Consider the following 19,768-nt stretch of genomic DNA (forward strand, 5'->3'; position numbering starts at 1 on the left):
ACCCTTTATATATATATATATATATATATAAATAAAAACTTACTTGGAGAAGAGAAAACAACGCGTGCGTTTGGTCATATAATAACAATATAATGAATAAAACATATGCACATATACATACATATATGTACATACTTACATCTATATGTATATATACATGCATATATGAGTACAGGACACCACAAATAAACGTAGAACACAAGAAACGAAAACATAAAATCAAACAAGGAAACGGACTTTTTTTAACAATGAAAAAACAGAGTACAGGACAAACAATACAAGGAAAATTCCCCTTCATCAGCTGCCCCTGGTTCGACTCAATGCCTATATATAGGCTCAGGCATGGCTGTGGTAAGAAGTTTGCTTCTCAAGCACATGGTTCCGGGTTCAGTCCCACTGCATGGCACCTTGGGCTAAGTGTCTTCTATAGCCTTGACCAAAGCCTTTTGGGTGGATTTGGTAGACGGAAACTGAAAGAAGCCCGTCGTTTATATATATATAGATATATGCATGTATATGTTTGTGTGTCTGTGTTTGTTCCCCCCCCCCAACATTGCTTGACAACCGATGCTGGTGTGTTTACATCCCCGTAACTTAGCTGTTCGACAAGAGAGACCGATAGAATAAGTACCAGGCTTACAAAGAATAAGTCCCGGAGTCGATTTGCTTGACTAAAGGTGGTGCTCCGGCATGGCCACAGTCAAATGACTGAAGCAAGTAAAAGAGTAAAGAGTACACATGCACGGGGTGTTCAAAAAGTCTCTCCACAGTATCGTATTGCAAAATAAATATTTATAAGATGGTATAAGACTACAAAAGAATATATTAGACTTTACAAGTCTTTAAAAAACTTTATAAGAGATGTTGAAAGCGTTGTCCTTTATTTTCAATACATACAGTTGACTCTTCTGCCCATGTTTTGAATGTACATGTGCAGGATGAAAAAGTTCACTGCGGAGAGACTTTCTGAACACCCTGTATATATGTATATATACTCTTTTACTCTTTTACTTGTTTCAGTCATTTGACTGCGGCCATGCTGGAGCACTGCCTTTAATCGAGCAAATCGACCCCGGGACTTATTCTTTGTAAGCCCAGTACTTATTCTATCGGTCTCTTTTGCTGAACCGCTAAGTGACAGGGACGTAAACACACCAGCATATATATATATATATATCTGTTGTTTTTAGCCCGAAGCTAAAAACAAAAGTAACATCGTACCCGGGGCTGGGGGGGTCTGCCCCTTTTAGCTGGCAAATATATTTTATGATTCCATACTGTTACTGTTTACTTCTCGCTCAGAGATTTGATATAGCCTATATATATATATATATATATATATCGCAGGCATGGCTGTGTGGTTAGGGAGCTTGCTTCCTAGCTACATGGTTTCGGGTTCAGTCCCACTGCGTGACACTTTGGGTAGGTGTCTTCCTCTATAGCCCCGAGCCAACCGAAGCTTTGTGATTGAATTCGGTAGGCGGGAGTTACTGCCGTGTGTGTATATGTGCGTATAGCTGCCCAGTGCCTCTCCGAAAGAGAGAGAGGGTATGTATATATTTGTATCTGTGTTTGTCCACTGTATTTGGCAACTGGTGTTGGTGTGTTTACATCCCAGTAACTTAGCAGTTCAGCAAAAGAGACCGATAGAATAAGTACTCGGCTTACACAGAGTAAAGTGCTGGGGTCGATTTGTTCATCTAAAACCACCATAAGGTAGTGCTCCAGCATGGCCGCAGTCAAATGAGCAAAACTTGTAAAAAAAAAATAAATAAATAAAAAGAAGAAAAAAACGAGAGTAGCAGTGCAATGACTGACAAGTACTGCGCATTCAGTGATTTCGCCTTATGCACTGCAGTAAACAACTTATCAGCTTATGTAATATTCTACTATTTGTTTACTAAATAAATATAAGATAAAAAAATTAAAAAATTGTCAACTTCTATTATATTCATTAGGCGTAGGAGTGGCTGTGTGGTAAGTAGCTTGCTAACCAGCCACACGGTTCCGGGTTCAGTCCCACTGCGTGGCATCTTGGGCAAGTGTCTTCTGCTATAGCCTCGGGCCGACCAAAAGCCTTGTGAGTGGATTTGGTAGACGGAAACTGAAATAAGCCTGTCGTATATATGTATATATATATGTATGTGTGTGTGTATGTTTGTGTTTGTCCCCCTAGCATTGCTTGACAACCGATGCTGGTGTGTTTACGTCCCCGTCACTTAGCGGTTCGGCAAAAGAGCCCGACAGAATAAGTACTGGGCTTACAAAGAATATGTCCCGGGGTCGATTTGCTTGACTAAAAGGCGGTGCTCCAGCATGGCCGCAGTCAAATGACTGAAACAAGTAAAAGAGTATTATATGTATTGTTTCCAGTATAAATTAATATCATTAAGAAATATTACCGATCCCTGGAAAAAAAAGATTGCTGGTACGCCACACCAGATAGTTTGAGAAGCACTGCTGTACCTAAATGTCCTGTTGTAGTGTTATGTTATTCACAATGGTTTTGTAGTTTTGTGACATCAGAGGACTTGCTGAAAAATTGCAATTGTTCCTTTGTTCCTAACCTACAAACTCTAATATGTTTCTTCGTGTCATAAATAGTCAAGAAACACTTAACTGTTGTAGTCTCACTTTTCCTACTTCTGTACAAATAGGTACAACTGTCTGCTGCTGCTGCTGCTAGCAGCTGTTGCATTTCTTGTAATTAACACGTGTTTATATTAGCTTTCAGCATTAAGTTCAGCTTTGTGGAGGCGCAATGCCCAGTGGTTAGGGCAGCGGACTTGCGGTCGGAGGATTGTGGTTTTGATTCCCAGACCGGGCGTTATGTGTGTTTATTGAGCGGAAACACCTAAAGCTCCACAAGCCTCCGGCAGGGAGGGGTGGCGACCCCTGTTGTACTCTTTCGCTCCAATTTTCTCTCTTTCTTCCTGTTTCTTGGGTAACGCTGCGATGGACTGGCGTCCCGTCCAGCTGGGGGGAGCACATGCCACAGAAACCGGGCCTATGAGCCTGGCTAGGCTTCAAAAGGGCGCATAAATAAAATAAGTTCAGCTTTACTCTTGGTACTGAATCTGCAAAAGGAATCCTACCATTGTCCTCTTTGATAAATTTGATTTCTACATCATAAAAGAATATTTTTGTTTTCTAATATTAACAATGAGTTCATGGCTGTTTCCTGCACCAGTTTCGCATAGCCCCAGCCTATCCAAAGTACTTTGGATTGCAGAACGACCTGCTGTGCTTACCTTGGGTGACTTGCTGTGCTTGAGGAGACCTATTGGGTCAAGTACATCAACATCAAAATAAATATCAAATGGAAATTTTAGTTGTGATACCTGTGCCGGTGGCATGTAAAAAGCACCATCAGGGCTGATGCCAGCGCAGCCTTGACTGGCTTCTGTGCTGGTGGCATGTAAAAAGCAACCACTACACTCACGGAGTGGTTGGCATTAGGAAGGGCATCCAGCTGTAGAAACACTGTCAGATCAGACTGGAGCCTGGTGCAGCCTCCTGGCTTCCCAGACCCCGGTCGAACTGCCCAACCCGTGCTAGCAATGAAAACGGACGTGAAACGATGATGAGGATGCTGATGATGATCTTGATAATTAATGTTGATATGGTGGCTGTAATGTAAAAGTTAATAATGATAATCACTATCATCATCATCATTGTCGTCGTTTAACGTCTGCTTTCCATGCTAGCATTTTTTCAATGGTTTGGCTGAGCGTTGGCAAGCCAGAAGGCCACACCAGGCTCCAGTCCAATCTGGCAATGTTTCTACAGCTGGATGCCCTTCCTAACGCCAACCACTATGAGAGTGTAGTGGGTGCTTTTTACTTGCCAGTTGTCTACAGGGGTCGATCTAACCAACTGGCTCCCCTCCCCCAAAATTTCAGGCCTTGTGCCTAGAGTAGAAAAGAATATTATTGCAGAGCATTTGGCCCCAACAGTCTGTCTAATAACTTGCTTAGTGGTTGACTAAATACACTGCAGTTTATTGAATTGCCTGCATGAGTCAGTATGCGTGCATCCAACCAACAGGCCTTATTCAACATTGACCTTTTTGTTCCCATATTTCTGTTGAGATGTTCTGTGTTTCTTTTCTTTTACTTGTTTCAGTCATTTGACTGCGGCCATGCTGGAGCACTGCCTTTAGTCGAGCAAATCGACCCCGGGACTTATTCTTTGTAAGCCCAGTACTTATTCTAATGAACTCTTTTGCCGAACCGCTAATTTACGAGGACATGAACACACCAACATCGGTTGTCAAGAGATGTTGGGGGGACAAACATAGACACACACACACACATATATATATATATATATACACGACAGGCTTCCTTCAGTTTCCGTCTACCAAATCCACTCACAAGGCTTTGATCAGCCCGGGGCTATAGCAGAAGACACTTGCCCAAAGTGCCACGCAGTGAGACTGAACCCGGATCCATGTGGTTGGTAAGCAAGCTACTTACCACACAGCCACTCCTATGCCTGTGTTTTTTTTCAATTACATTAAATATAACAAAGAATTTAGTAAAATAACTTATCATTAAGCTAGTGTTAGGAACAAAAATTGCGACCAAGGTTTGGTGGAAGATTTTAACAAGACGTTAGTACTACAGAAGTGGCTTCAGTTGGGTTGCTATTAAAAAGGTTAAACTGTCAAAATTTAGTCACTATTGGTAGCTATGACAACCAGGTGTACCTGCTGTTGCCATTCTTATGTAATATTTCAAAAGGGAAAATAAGCAACAATAATGGTTTTATATAATAAAAGAAAATGGAAGTGAAATCATTGTGTACTTTCTTAATCTCATGAGAAAAATGAAACCTTTTCGAATACTTAATGTCTCGCTTTGGCTGGTGACTAAACATTTGTATGATGAAGAGGGGTCTGGTCTATTTAACAGAGAATTATTTTCATTGATCCTTGAATGGATGAAAGCCGAAGACAACTGTGACACAATTTGATATGCAAATGTAGAAGCACAGAACTGAAAGACATTTAGTCGAGTGTGTTAACAGTTCTTCTGCTTGGCTAGATTACTTTTGAAATGGTAATTAACTGATGTGTTTTGTATTTGTTTTAATTAAAGTGACGTTGATTACGCTTTCATAAGAGGTTCATTTGTTACAAAATATTTGTTTCTTTTTTAATAAGGAAATGTGGTTGGGCTGGAAGTTTTTTTGTTGATTAGTGTTATCATCATCAACATTTAATGCCTGTTTTTCCAAGCTAGTGTGTTTATGTCCCTTGTGACTTAGTGGTTCGGCAAAAGAGACCAATGGAATAAGTACTAGGCTTACAAAGAATAAGTACTGTGATTGATTTGTTCAACTAAAAGGCAGTGCTCCAGCATGGCTGCTGTCAAATGACTGAAACAAGTAAAAGAATAAAAAAAGTCACTTTTCTGTGCTTATATGGGTCAGGCAGATTTTTCTGTTTTCTCTCCTCGTTCCTTTCTGACGAAGAGCATAGGCTCGAAATGTCAGGGACTCTTTCATTTTTCCTGAGCATCAAACTAATACACCCTGTTTTTTCTTCCCTGGATCAGATTTTCCTATGGCTGGATATCCTTTCTGTTGCCATCCCTTATCTGTTTCCAAGCATAGTTAATATTCACCATTATCAGACATGTCTTCATGTCAGACTGGAAGCAAACAACACTGCTTATATAACAGTGATGCTTGTTTACGACCATTGCATAATGTCAATGTTAGGGTACATACAAACACATGCACATATATATATCATCATCATCGTTTAACGTCCGCTTTCCATGCTAGCGTGGGTTGGACGATTTGACTGAGGACTGGCGAACCAGATGGCTGCACCAGGCTCCAATCTGATCTGGTGAAGTTTCTACAGCTGGATCCCCTTCCTAACACCAACCTTCCCGAGTGTGTAGTGGGTGCTTTTACATGCCACCGGCATGAGGGCCAGTCAGGCGGGACTGGCAATAGCCACGCTCAAATGGTGTTTTTTTTATGTGCCACCTGCACAGGAGCCAGTCGAGCGGCACTGGTAATGACCTCGCTCGAATGTTTTTTCAAGCTTCTTTCACTTTCTGTCTACCGAATCCACTCACAAGGCTTTGGTCAGCCCAGAGTTAGAGTAGAAAACACTTGCCCATGCTGCCACACAGTGGGTTTGAACCCAAGACTACATGCTTAAGAAGCAAGCTTCTTAACCACATAGCCACACCCTAGGGAATTTAAACAGCTTCATGATCTCCATTTGCCGGGACCTTAACGTTTGCTCTTTGATGTTTGCTGCTGAATTGAGATTTAAAGCTTCTGTTATGCATTAGTGTCTGAACATAGGTATAGTCATACTTCACAACAGTGTGGTTTCAGGTTCAGTTCCATGTTATGGTACTTGGGGATAGTGTATTCTACCATAGCCCTGCATTGACCAATGCCATGGGGCTAAATTTGGTAAATGGAAACTTTGTGTGTGTGTGTGTGAAAGGTTTCCCCTCTTCACATACATTATTAGTGCCCTTTCTACTCTGTGTGTAATAGTTTGTCCCCCTCGCTGCTTTTTACAACCAGTGCTGGTTTGTTTACATCCCTATAACCTAGTGATTCAGCAAGAAGAGACTGATAAAATACAAGACTTGAAATAAATGCTGGGGTTGATTTGTTTGACTAAAATCTTCAAGGTGGTGAGTGCTCCAGCATGGCTACAGTTCAGTGATTGAAACAACTAAAAGAATAGAAGAATAAACAGAATCACTCTTCCATGGAGATTATATAAACGTAGGGAAAAAATGTTACTGAATGGGGAGATTACAAACAAGATATACTATAAAGTAGGTTTGTACCTCTAGAATATTCTCCTACCAAGGAATATACCATAACTGCACAAAACCCAAATGGATCAGCAGCATGTGAATTTAAATAATGTTAATTTTATCTTTGTCTTTTGTTTGTATTATGATTAGAATTTATTCTGCATGTGTTGGTGCCATATAAAAAGCACCCATGCTGGTGCCATTTGAAAAGCACCCATGCCATTAATTCATTCCAGGAGACATGACTTAAGTTGAATTAACTTGTCTCTAGGCTAGGCTAGGCTAGGCCAAATTTACTTGCCTCTAGGCTAAACTGACAGTAACTATTCCCACTTCTGTACTTTATTTTGGTTATTAATACATGGTTAATAAAAACCTATTTTAAGCTTACAAACAAATATTTTTTAATTTTTTAATACAGTACAGTAAAAAAAATAAGTACCGTAAATTGTCGAGTATAGTCTGCCCTTGAGTATAATACGCAGGGGATTTTTAGAGGGCTGTACCTCTGAAAAACCTAAACCTTGTGTATAATACGCACCCCTTCTCTAACTTGAGTCAAGGAGGTCTATATGATGTCCTTGGTTTGTAAAAATGTATACGGTAACGCCCTTTATTATTATTGTACATATAACACAATGCAAACATGTAGCTTTTTTGTACATTTTGTTTGCAGAAAATAAAGATATAACAATAATAATGTTTAATAACTGTTGCTTACTACAAGTTATGGCTGATTCTTTTATGACTTCATTGCTTTCAGGCTTAGATTAAGGTATTTTCATGCCTGACATCACAAAATGCGTCTGAATAAACATTGCCGAATAGCAAATAGAGACTCAGACATTGCTTTGAAAATAATTTTCGTTTTTAACCTCGTATATAGTACGCACTAGAGATTTTGACCTTTGAATTTTGGGAAAAACATGCGAATTATACTCGAGGATTTACAGTAATTTAAATTTACGAATACAATTTGGCAGTATTTACTGTGCATCACGGATGCTTTATGAATGCGGTTAGCAACAAGACATGGTAAAATAGTCTTTTTTATGCTTAAAAACCAAATTCAGTAATCATTATTATTTTACGATAGTAAAAAAAAAAACACTAAATTATTTAAAATATACCAATATGATGTACATACAATTTTGTGATTTTGTGATTTCTTTCACTAAATACACTACTTTATGGTGTGTATCTTAACATTTACTATACATATTTTAATATGATTTTATATGTTTTTATTCTTATTTATTTTACAGTAACATGATTTTATGTGCTTCTAATTGTTTCCTAGTGATTTTACGATTCCAATATTTGTGGCAGACAGACGTAACGTCAAGTAAAATGACTTGATTTCTATTTTTCCATATATTATTTTTGAAAACCGACATTTAATCGAGAATTACTTAAATCGAAATGAATTAAGTCAAGGTATGCCTGTATGTATATATATATTTATATATATATATATATCGTCGTCGTCGTTTAACGACCGTTCTCCATGCTAGCATGGGTTGGACGGTTCGACCGGGGTTCTGGGAAGCCAGAAGGCTGTACCAGGCTCCAGTCTAATCTGGCAATGTTTCTACAGCTGGATGCCCTTCCTAACGCCATATATATATATATATATATATATATACATACATACATACATACATACATACATACATACATACATACATACATACATACATACACACATGAGTAGACAATCAAAAGAAGGGCACTCAACACATTTATTGGGAGTTATATGTTTGGATCAAAACAGTTTGATTCAAACTCCTTGGTACTCTGAGTTTCAGGTGTGTTGCTAATCCTTGGCCATTGGACTCTGATGGCTGAAGACTAGCAACACACTTGAAACTCTGAGTACCAAGGAGTTTGAATCAAACTGTTTCAATATATATATATATATATAATATATATATATATATATATAATATGAAGATGTGAGGCCTGGTGGTTAGGCTGTTTCACTAATGATCAATAGATGGTGAATTCAATTCCCTGATTGGGCAACACATTGTGTTCTTGAGCAAAACACTTCATTTCACATTGCTCCAGTCCACCCTTTTGATCAGGGGGGAATGTTGACCTGTTTGCCTAGCCAGTGGGGTTGCGTCATTTGAAGGCTAAAACAATGCAAAACTGCATTGTGACCAGTGATGTGTAACAACATCTGATAGCCTGGTCAGTCATGTGATATATATATATGTATATATATATATAAAAATGTGGAGTAGAGTGAAAGCTTTTGAGGATGCCAGGATGACACATGCAAGACTCAAGAGAGATTTAAAGAAGAATGTTGCAATCGAGAAGTTGAATCTCGGTGACCTTTTTGTGTGCACAGTTTGTGACAAACCAGGCATTTCTTTTGCTGGGCTCAAATCTCATTTGCGAACCCATGGAAAATGAACCTCCACCAACTACTCAGCCTATATATGTGGGCACACCTATATATGTGTGCTGGTGGCGAGCTGGCAGAAACGTTAGCATGCTGGGCGAAATGCTTAGAGGTATTTCGTCTGTCGTTACGTTCTGAGTTCAAATTCCGTCGAGGTCGACTTTGCCTTTCATCCTTTCGGGGTTGATAAATTAAGTACCAGTTACGCACTGGGGTCGATGTACTCAACTTAATCCCTTTGTCTGTCCTTGTTTGTCCCCTCTGTGTTTAGCCCCTTGTGGGTAGTAAAGAAATATATATATATGTGTGCACACCTTTTAATGCCATGTATGCCTCTAACGGAGGTCTCAAAAGACATTTTAAGGTCCACAAAGATCTGAACTTAACTGCAGCTCTTGGTGGTCCAAACCAGATATGCCATCTATGTGGGTGTCTTTTCAATGCATTGTCTGGTTTAAAAAGCCACATCAGACGCCATGAGGGATCTAAGGTGTAAAGTACAAGAGGTGGTCAAACTCTGCATAAGGAGTAGACAACCACCATATATATATATAATCAGTAAGAAGTTTTGTGACTAATATTTTAAGTCTTCTGGTGAGTATGTGGTTTATGTAGACAAGGTTGAATGTGATGAAACCTGTAAATGGCTACATAAATTTGATTCAAAGGAAAATGAAAATTCTAACTTCATATCATTTTTCCCACATAACGAGATCAAGAATTTCGAATTCATTTGTCAATATGGGAACAATTTTCTGGTTACTTTCAGTTTATTTCTTGTTTTACCTTTTTACCTTTTCTTTCCATTTTGCTATGAACTAAACTCAGTCATATTTACGCTTTTTACCTGTAATTCCATAGCTAATTCTTCAGCTTTCTCATTTTGTTTATAGTTTGTCTCATTGATGCAGTCTGCCATTAACTTGTTCATTTTTAACCACAGTATTATTTTAAAATTGTATATTTTCTCTGTTTCCATTGTTGTCTTTTGGTATTGTATTAAATGCTTTAATGTCAGTATTTCCTGAATTACCCTTTTCCATGTGCCAAATATTTATTAAATGTGTGCATAAGACAAACAGGAATTGGAAAAAAAATGCAGGGAAACAAAACAAATTAAATTTAACCCTTTCGTTACTGCATTTATTTTCAGATGCTCTGTTTCTTTCAATTACTTTAAATATAACAAATGTAAAGTATAGAAGCCATCTTAACATGGCTAACCACATAAGGGAGGGGGTGTTACTGTAGCTTTATAGCCCCAGGAGATCGTCATCTCCAGCTGGCTTTAGACAGCATTTCAGTGCCCTTGAAGTATTTGCAAAGGAAGGTCATCCCTTCCTCGCAAGCCTGAGTGATACGCTCGGACTAGTTTCGGGATTTTTGTCCCTTGTCAACGGGCGGTAACCACCAGGTCGCGATGAAAGAGAAGGCCGCCTTGCAAATATATAAGAGTTTTTCTAGTGACGTCTGCCACTGATTTTGAAAAACTGACAGTAAGCATTATTAAATCTCAGAATGAGATTGAAACAGTAATCGCTCGATAATGTAAAGTATAGAATTTAGTAAAATAACTTAGTTATCATTCAGCTAGTGTTAGGAACATAAATTGTGACTAAGGTTTGGTGGAAGATTCTTATTCAAAACTTATGAAGACAAGACCTTTGTACAACAGAGCCAGAGCTGGTTTCAGCCGGGTTGGTAACGAAAGGGTTAATTAAATAATACTCTATTAAGGTTATCTGTTTGACAATAATTTTTCTGTTGATTCGATCTGTCTAGTTGCTTCCTGTTTTTCTATGCGCACATGAAAATGTAAAAATGTTTCGGTTACATAACAATGTGCATCAAATTCATGAAGACAAGTTGTTGAGAGAAAAGAATGTAGAATAAACAACAAAGTTTGTTGTGTGTGATTTATTGAGGAATAGACTAAGTGGGTTTTTTTGCCAAATAATAACAGATATATTTAGAGCAAATTAAAGGACACTGTGACGTTCATTGGTTGTGGGTAACATGATACAGTGCAGTTTACAGATTTTACATATGAATGCCATACAAATGAAAAAAGAAAATACGAGATGATATATTTGCAAAGCAGGAGTGGCTGTGTTGTAAGTAGCTTGCTTACCAACCACATGGTTCTGGGTTCATTCCCACTGTGTGGCACCTTGGGCAAGTGTCTTCTACTATAGCCTCTGGCCGACCAAACCCTTGTGAGTGGAGTTGGTAGACAGAAACTGGAAGAAGCCCGTCGTATATATGTATGTGTGTATATGTTTGTGTGTCTGTGTTTGTTCCCCCACCATTGCTTGACAACCGATGGTGGTGTGTTTATGTCCCCATAACTTAGCAGTTCAGCAAAAGACGCAGGAGTAGCTGTGTGGTAAGTAGCTTGCTTACCAACCACATGGTTCCGGGTTCAGTCCCACTGTGTGGCACCTTGGGCAAGTGTCTTCTACTATAGCCTCTGGCCGACCAAAGCCTTGTGAGTGGATTTGGTAGACGGAAACTGAAAGAAGCCCGTCGTATACATGTATAGATATAGATATATATGTATGTGTGTTTATATGTTTGTCCCTCTAGCATTGCTTGACAACCGATGCTGGTGTGTTTACGTCCCCGTCATTTAGCGGTTCGGCAAAAGAGACCGATAGAATAAGTACTGGGCTTACAAAGAATAAGTCCCGGGGTCGATTTGCTCGACTAAAGGCGGTGCTCCAGCATGGCCACAGTCAAATGACTGAAACAAGTAAAATAAGTAAAGAGTATGTGGGTAGGGAAGGAGTTCCAGGGGCCTCCAGTGTTTGTCAAAATAGGATTGTGAAGAAAGCATTTTGTTAGTGGTTTAGGAGGTGAGGCATAAAGGATATGATGACCACATGGACAGTTGATTGTGTTGGATGGGCATGGGTGAAACAGGAACACAACATAGTAGTTTTAAGAGATGGAGATCAGGGTACCTGTGGCCTGCCGGATGCAGCCTGTGAGCGTGGACCTCTTCTATGACCATTTACTGGATACAACACTATATTAGGCAAATGAGCAGTGAGCAATTAAGCTTAATTATAGAGTTGTTCTGATTTATCAATAACTGGTCTACGTTTAAATACTTTCAGTTTCTGATGAAGAAGAAATGTAATCATTAAGACATTGTTTTGGTATTACGATAGACATATAGCTGTATAGTATATGTGTGTGTGTATATGTATATATATATATTTATATATATATTAGATGTTGATTATTTTCCAGAAGCATTTAAGGTTCAGTGCTTAAAAATATCTGATGAAATGTATTTTTTGAGGTGTTGGCATAGCTAAGGTGCAGGCATACCTGTGTGGTTAAAAAGTTTGCTTTCCATCCACGTGGCTCTGGGTTCAGTCCCACTGTATGGCACCTTGGGCAAATGTCTTTTACTATATAGCCCCTGGTTGACCAACGCCTTGTGAGTGAATTTGATACACACACACACCACATATTTTTCCAGTTTCCACCTACCAAATCCACTCACAGTGCTTTAGCAAGGCTTAAAATTATAGTAGAAGACACTTGCACTGTCCACATATTAATTTGTACGAGTGTATTTCTTCACAAACAACTGTAGGTTATTAATAATAGTTAAATACGGAAATCACCAAATATGAAAATAGTACTTGTTTTTATGAGACGCAGTAATGTTTTTTAGATTCCAAGATGATATTACATATCTGGACGAATGTCATACAATTTATCTCACAATCTGTGACTTTGTTGCGCAGGAAAAGTTGTACTTGAAACGAGTTTGTAAACAAAACTTGTTGCCTGATAATGAAAGAGGAACTGAGGAGTGTCTGTAGCATTATCGGTAAATTGGTCTGGATTGTATACCTTGTGGTTGTTTATTTGTAGTTTAGTCTTGTTCTCGTAGACCTATATAATCAACAGAATTCCAACCATGACCATCCTGTCTTTTATCCAGATATTGTGTATTTACCCCTTTTGTTACCAACCCGGCTGAAACCGGCTCTGGCTCTGTTGTACAAATGTCTTGTTTTCATAAGTTTTGAAGTAAAATCTTCCACCAAACCTTGGTCGAAATTTATGTTCCTAGCACTAGCTGAACGATAACTAAGTTATTTTACTAAATTCGTTGTTATATTTAAAGTAATTGAAAGAAACACAGATCATCTCAAAATAAATACAGTAACGAAAGGGTTAAGACAATCTCTTTCAACGTATCCTGTTGTTTTTAACCCTTTAGAATTCAAACCGGCCATATCCGGCCCAAATACTCTACCCAATTTTATGTCCACACTGGGCAGATCCAGACTCTCACACTTACCCTGTGTTCTAAAAGCAAATAATCACATCTTCAAAATCTTAAAGTTACAAAGTAATACATGATGATGATCATCATCATCGTCATCATGGTTTAATGTCCATCTTCCATGCATGCATGGGTAGGATGGTCAACAGGAGCCGGCCAGGTAGAAAAACTGCCCATGGCTACTGTGTCTGTTTTGGCAGGAATTTTACGGCTGGATGTCCTTCCTAACACCAACAATTCCACAAAGTGTACTCAGTGCTTGTTGTGTGGCACTAGCACAGGCGAGGTTAGTTTTGGTATGATTTTTATTGGTGGCTGCCCTTCCAAATGCTAACCACGTTAGTGTGGATTGGATGCTTTTAACATGGCACCAGCCCTGGCAGGGTAACTAAGTAACTCACAAGACAAGGAATTATGGGAGGGGCAGGGCATTTGAGGAGGGGAACTTGTGTCAGAGGATGAAAGGTTAGAGTGTGACAAAAAGACAGAGAGACAGAAGCAGGTGTCTTGCCAAAACAGAGGGGTCATTAAAGGAGGTAATCCAGTATCAGATGATGAAAGGTTAGTGTAACTGAGAAATAGAGAGGCTGAAATAAAGCAGCATTACATTTGACAGGTATCTGAATGCTAAAGGGTTGAAACAGCAAGGTATGGTATAATTGCTGTTTGGCTGCTATTTCTAAAAAAGTCTGTTGATTGTGTTAGAGGCTTTCTCATTAGCCTGAGGATAGCAAAGTCTCAGTGAATGAAATAATTACAAGCTGGAATCATGTCGAAATTGCAAACTTCATTTGCTGGGTACTTAACACCCTTGTATAATGACACCTGCCACATTCATGTATATATAAATGGTGTCATTTGTTTATAATTCTCTATAAAAGCATGTCCAGGCTGTTTGCTATATGATAGACTCAGAGGAAATATTACCTTGTCTAAAAGGAGATGCGGTTGATGACAGGTAGTGCTTTTGGCCATAGAAAAATCTGCCTCAACTTAAATTTGCCTGACTCATAGGAGCATGTAGAAGTAGACATTTAAGCAATGGGGATTATTTCATACACACACACACACATACACACACAATAAATAATCAATTGTTGATGATTATATGATATCTTTTAAGATGTTCTCTATAGATTTTCTGTAGACTTCAGAGCCAGCACTGCAAGTTGCAATGTTTCATAATGTCGTAACTGGCTCTAAATTTCATAGAGAATCTGTCACGTGAAAATATTGCCCTGCTAACACACAGTGAAAATATTGCCCTGCTAACACAGTAAAAATATTGCCCTGCTAACACACAGTGAAAATATTGCCCTGCTAACACACAGTAAAACACAATAATGCAATGTTGATGTATAAGCCTGTCATGTACTTTATAGCATATTATGGTTGTAAAATGAAATACTGTGACCTTGCCAATAATTAATTTACATGATGTCTTCACCTGGTGGAGAAAAGAAGTTATGAAATTCATTCTGTTTTCGACATTAGCAGAGCAGTTGAAATAATTACAATGGAGCAATCAAAACTTTTGCAGTGTTGACTTTATTTGGATCGTATAAAATATTCTTATGACACCTTCTACTTGTATACAATAAGCAAAACTTTTCAAAACAAGATTAGATTGAAGTTTGGCTGTTTTTATATTAGTAAGTCAGAACGAGTAGGTCACTGAACTTAGTGATTGATAACACTATTGCTGTTGTTTAGGTTAGCTGAGATTTTTATGGAGTAAAATGATAAAGATTATTAAAAAGGTGCAGGCGTGGCTGTGTGGTAAGATGCTTGCTTCCCACCTGCATGGTTTGGGGTTCAGTCCCACTGTGTGGTAACCTGAGCAAGTGTCTTTTATAGCCTCAGGCTGACCAAAAGCTTTGTGAGTGGATTTGGTAAATGGAAACTGAAAGAAGCCTCTCGTGTGTGTGTGTGTCTCTTTGTGTCTGTGTTTGTCCCCCACCATCACTTGACAACTGGTATTGATGTGTTTATGTCACTGTAACATAGCAGTTCAACAAAAGCGATTGATAGAATAAATACCAGGCTTGAAAAAAAAAGTAAATTAGTGCTGGGGTTGATTCAGTTGGCTATAAGTCCTTTAAGGCGGTGCCCCAGCATGGCCGTAGTCTTATGACTGAAACAAGTAAAAAATACAAGTCTACTCTATGAATTCCTGTTTTTCTCCACATGTTTTATACATCCGGGGCTGGAAGTGAACTCTTGAGACATTTATTGAAAATTGAAGAACCGAATCCCTTTGGTCAGCACTGGTATTACTCCTAGTCGTTTTAATATATCACACTTTTACGTGCAATCAAATCCATGGGTTGGGATTGAACCCAGAAACATTTATCATAAATCCAATTCTGATATCCAACCTGTTAGTGTCTCTTGAATATATGTTAGTAGTCTTTTAACCCTTTTGTTACCGTATTTATATTGAGATGCTCTGTGCTTCTTTCAATTATTTTAAATATAACAAAGAATTTAATGAAATAAGTTCATTATCATTAAGCTAGTGTTAGGAACATAAATTGTGACTAAGTTTTGGTGGAAGATTTAAATTCAAAACTTATGTAAACATGACATTGGTATTGAAAGGGTTAATCTTCAATTTTTCTTGATATTTTTATAAAGCTAGTCTTAGTTTAACTATTGTCAACTGTCCTCTAAAAAAAAAAGAAAGTGTCCGGTGATGAATCCAACTTAACTAAGCAAATGACTTTCTCCAGTTGTATAACTTAACGACCAAGAGTTTTTAAAATGTAAATGATATTAAATATTTTAATTAAACACTAAGTAAAGTATCTAACTATAAATAAATAAGGAACTTGCTGAAAACTAACTGAATATGGACAGCTGTGGAATGATATATGATAATGAAGTACTTAATAGAGAGGCCAGTGTTTGTATGCTGTCAGTGACGTTGCATCATATTCATGGTCTGAACACTTAACTCTTAAGGGCCAAATCCATCTTGCTCTAAACAGGTCTTATCAGTACCAGTTTAGTTTAGTTCACTGATGTTGTTAATCGGTGGCAGTAACCTAATCTGTTAGCTTGCAGTGTTTTATACTGTTACTTTCTGCAAGAATTGCTTGTTGTGATAGGTCAGTGCCACATCCAAGAGATTGATCTCTTGTTCGTTTAATGCTGCAGGAACTAGTTAAGCACTGGTACTCCTGATTTTTATGATCTAGTAACTAATCATGGTACATTCCATTGTGTGGAGGTACATGGCCTAGTGGTTAGAGCAGTGGACTCGCAGTCGAGGGATCGCGAGTTCGAATCTCAGACCGGGCAGTGTGTGTGTTTATGAACGAAACACCTAAGCTCCACGCGGCTCCAGCAGGAGGTAATGGTGAACTTCTGACTCTTTTGCCACAACTTTCTCTCACTCTTTCCTCCTGCATCTTGCAGTTCACCTGCGACGGACCGGCATCCCGTCCAGGTGGGGAACCTATACGCCAAGGAAACCGGGAAACCAGCCCTATGAGCCAGGTGTGGCTCGAGAAGGAAAAGAAAAACATTCCCTTGAGATTTGTCTGGCCATCACCATTTTACCAAGTAACAATGTTTATTGAAATCTATACATCTGTGGTTGTATGTTGGCACAATTGGCTAGCACACTTGTCGTGGAAACACAGAGATGGGGGTTCGTATCCCAAACGTAAGAGAAAAACCTACTTTTGAAACGGTGGTGCATCAGCATGGCCGCAGCTCTGAGCTGAAACTAGAGCCAAAAAAAAAAATCTAAATTACACAGTGAAAAAGTAATTACAATTTCGACTACTACAGCTCATAGGGACCGATCACCTTGTTTGCAAGGCACGTAAGTGACCGAGATCATAAAATACTTATTGAATGGGATGCCAGTCTATCTCAGAGTTATTTATTTATAGCCGGAGCATTGTGAAATGAAGTGTTGTGTTTGAGAACCCAATGCAGCGCCTGATCCAGGAATCGAAACCATGATCTTGTGATTCTGAGTGCAGCGCCCTTACCACTGGGATACGCTTCCTTCAAAAATGACATGGCTTATGCCAAATAGAGCTGATCTGAAGAGAGGATATGGGAAGAAACCTAATCTCTTTGTAGTCTGCTTACTTCCTGCATATTGTTTTCAATATGTTTTCTTCACGGCAACATTGTGAATATACACAAAATCAGATTAGATGAGATTTAACGAGATTCTGGAATCTTCTCCTTTCACTGCTCTTTTTTTCATTCCACCAAGGTCCACACCAATCACCATTCTTATTGATTTCAAAAGCTCAACTTAACCAACTTCATTATAATCTTATGGAATCTATAACTTTGAACCTCCATTTAAGAAAAAAAAAAACAAGAAAAAAAAAACCCCATTTAAGCATGAAATCTATGAATTAATTAATCCCCTTTTTCTATTTTTAGACTATGAACCGGAACGCCACAGTTCTGAAGACCCTGATACTTCCATGCCCCTAGGTGACTCCAGTTTGTCTCTCCTTGCCCTTTATTTTGTTTCTAAATGTATTTTTTCTTCTTCTTTAAGTTCCAATATGTTCACCATTCCTGTCCACAAGGCCACAATATAATTGCTTCTAACAGCTTGCCTTTTCTTTGTATTTTTTTTATCTTTTTTTTGCTTATTAATAATGCAAATATTTTATTTAGAATTAGCTTATTAATTCTTTTAGTGAACCGAAGGTAAAAACCATCATTGCAGAAAACTTCTTTAATGCACTGCTTTCTGTTAAGGGTCATTTACTTCATTCTTTCTTTCTTTTTTTTTTTTTTTTTGATGTCCTTTTTTCCATGCCAGCATGGGTTAGGTGAGTGAATTATCGAGGCATTGTTTTACAGCCGGATACTCTTCCTGTTGCTAACCCTTCCCAGTTTTTGAAGTCAGGGTGTTTTCATTCCACTTGTCTTTGAAAGTGCAGAACTACCAGGCATTTTTTCTGACAGGAAATGCTAACAGATGTCACTGTTCAAACACACACAGACACATGATTTTTTTGTACTGTTTCTGTCTTTGAAATCCACTTGTAAGGCTTTGGTTGGCCCAGGGTTATAGTAGAAAATACTTGCCTAGAGTGCTATATAGTGGGACTGAACCTGGAAACATGTGGTTGCAAAGTGAGCTTGTTGATCACACAGCCATGCCTGTGTTGGTTGAAATTGTGTGTATATGTGTGTGTATTAATGGGACTCCACAATGCAACACCTTGAGCAAGTGTTGTCTACCCTAATGTCAAGGTGATCTAAAATTTCTAAGTGAAACACCAAATAGATAGAAACTGTGGAATCTGGTTGGGTCAGCTGTACTTGTAATTCAAGATGTCATTTCAAACCAATGCTGGAACCTCTGCATATTTGCTTAGCTTAGCTTGCTAGAAACAACAGCTAAATGCTTTTAAATTACATCGTACTGCCTCAAAAAGGGGTGAGATAGTTATATACTATTTGGTGAAGGATGGGGTCATAGCTGGAATACCTTTTGATACAAGTCTACTTGGTTCTGAGTAACTTGGAGCTAAAAAAAAAAATATAACAACAGCAGTTGCATGCTATGTCTACCTCAAGGTGAAGGGTTAAAGTATTTGTGGAATTTGCTCAGTTACTTATTCTGTGATGCAAAGTAAAAGTAGTTCCACTGATTGAACAGGTGAAACATTTATTTTAAAATATACCACCTGGATCTGTAAACAGACTGAGCCACAAAAGAGTATCAAAGAAAATCGCTTTTAATGGGAAACTTCGAGTACTGAGTATGATCCTGTTGAGAATTTGCCGAGTCTAAAGTTCAGTCCTGTAATGACTGGGCAGAAAATATATCTAAAAATGTGTTTATTCAAATGCTTCTAATGCTCCTTCTCGAGCCATGCCTGGCTCATAAGGGCCAGTTTCCCGGTTTCCTGGCTGTATAGGTTCCCCACCTGGACGGGACGCTGGTCAGTTGCAGGTGAGCTGCAAGATGCAGGAGGAAAGAGTGAGAGAAAGTTGTGGCGAAAGAGTCAGCAGAAGTTTCGTCATACCCTTCTGCCGGAGCCGCGTGGGGCTTAGGTGTTTCGCTCATAAACACACACATCGTCCGGTCTGAGATTCGAACCCATGATCCCTCGACCGTGAGTCCGCTGCTCTAACCACTAGGCCATGTGCCTACCAAAGGGTTATAATGTGTTTATAATCGGTTATAATCAGCTCACGATTGTAAGGTCGAGAGTTCAATTCCTGGCAGCGTGTTGTGTCCTTGAGCAA

The 19,768-nt window shown here is 38.7% G+C and overlaps 1 protein-coding gene across 2 annotated transcripts in view; it reads left to right on the top strand.

Annotated features, from left to right (window-relative positions):
* Positions 1 to 19,768, top strand: part of LOC115218044 (ankyrin repeat domain-containing protein 10) — an 85,039-nt gene that overhangs the window by 54,069 nt on the left and 11,202 nt on the right. The window contains exon 5 of one of the 2 annotated variants that reach the window (XM_029787799.2): positions 17,939 to 17,992. The exons of the other annotated variant lie outside the window; for it this stretch is intronic. Coding sequence (XP_029643659.1) covers positions 17,939 to 17,992 — 54 coding nt within the window. The remainder of the gene's footprint in view (positions 1 to 17,938; positions 17,993 to 19,768) is intronic. 2 annotated transcript variants of the gene reach the window in all.

Source organism: Octopus sinensis, linkage group LG12 (genome assembly GCF_006345805.1).
Source record: "Octopus sinensis linkage group LG12, ASM634580v1, whole genome shotgun sequence".
Lineage (NCBI taxonomy): Eukaryota > Metazoa > Mollusca > Cephalopoda > Octopoda > Octopodidae > Octopus > Octopus sinensis.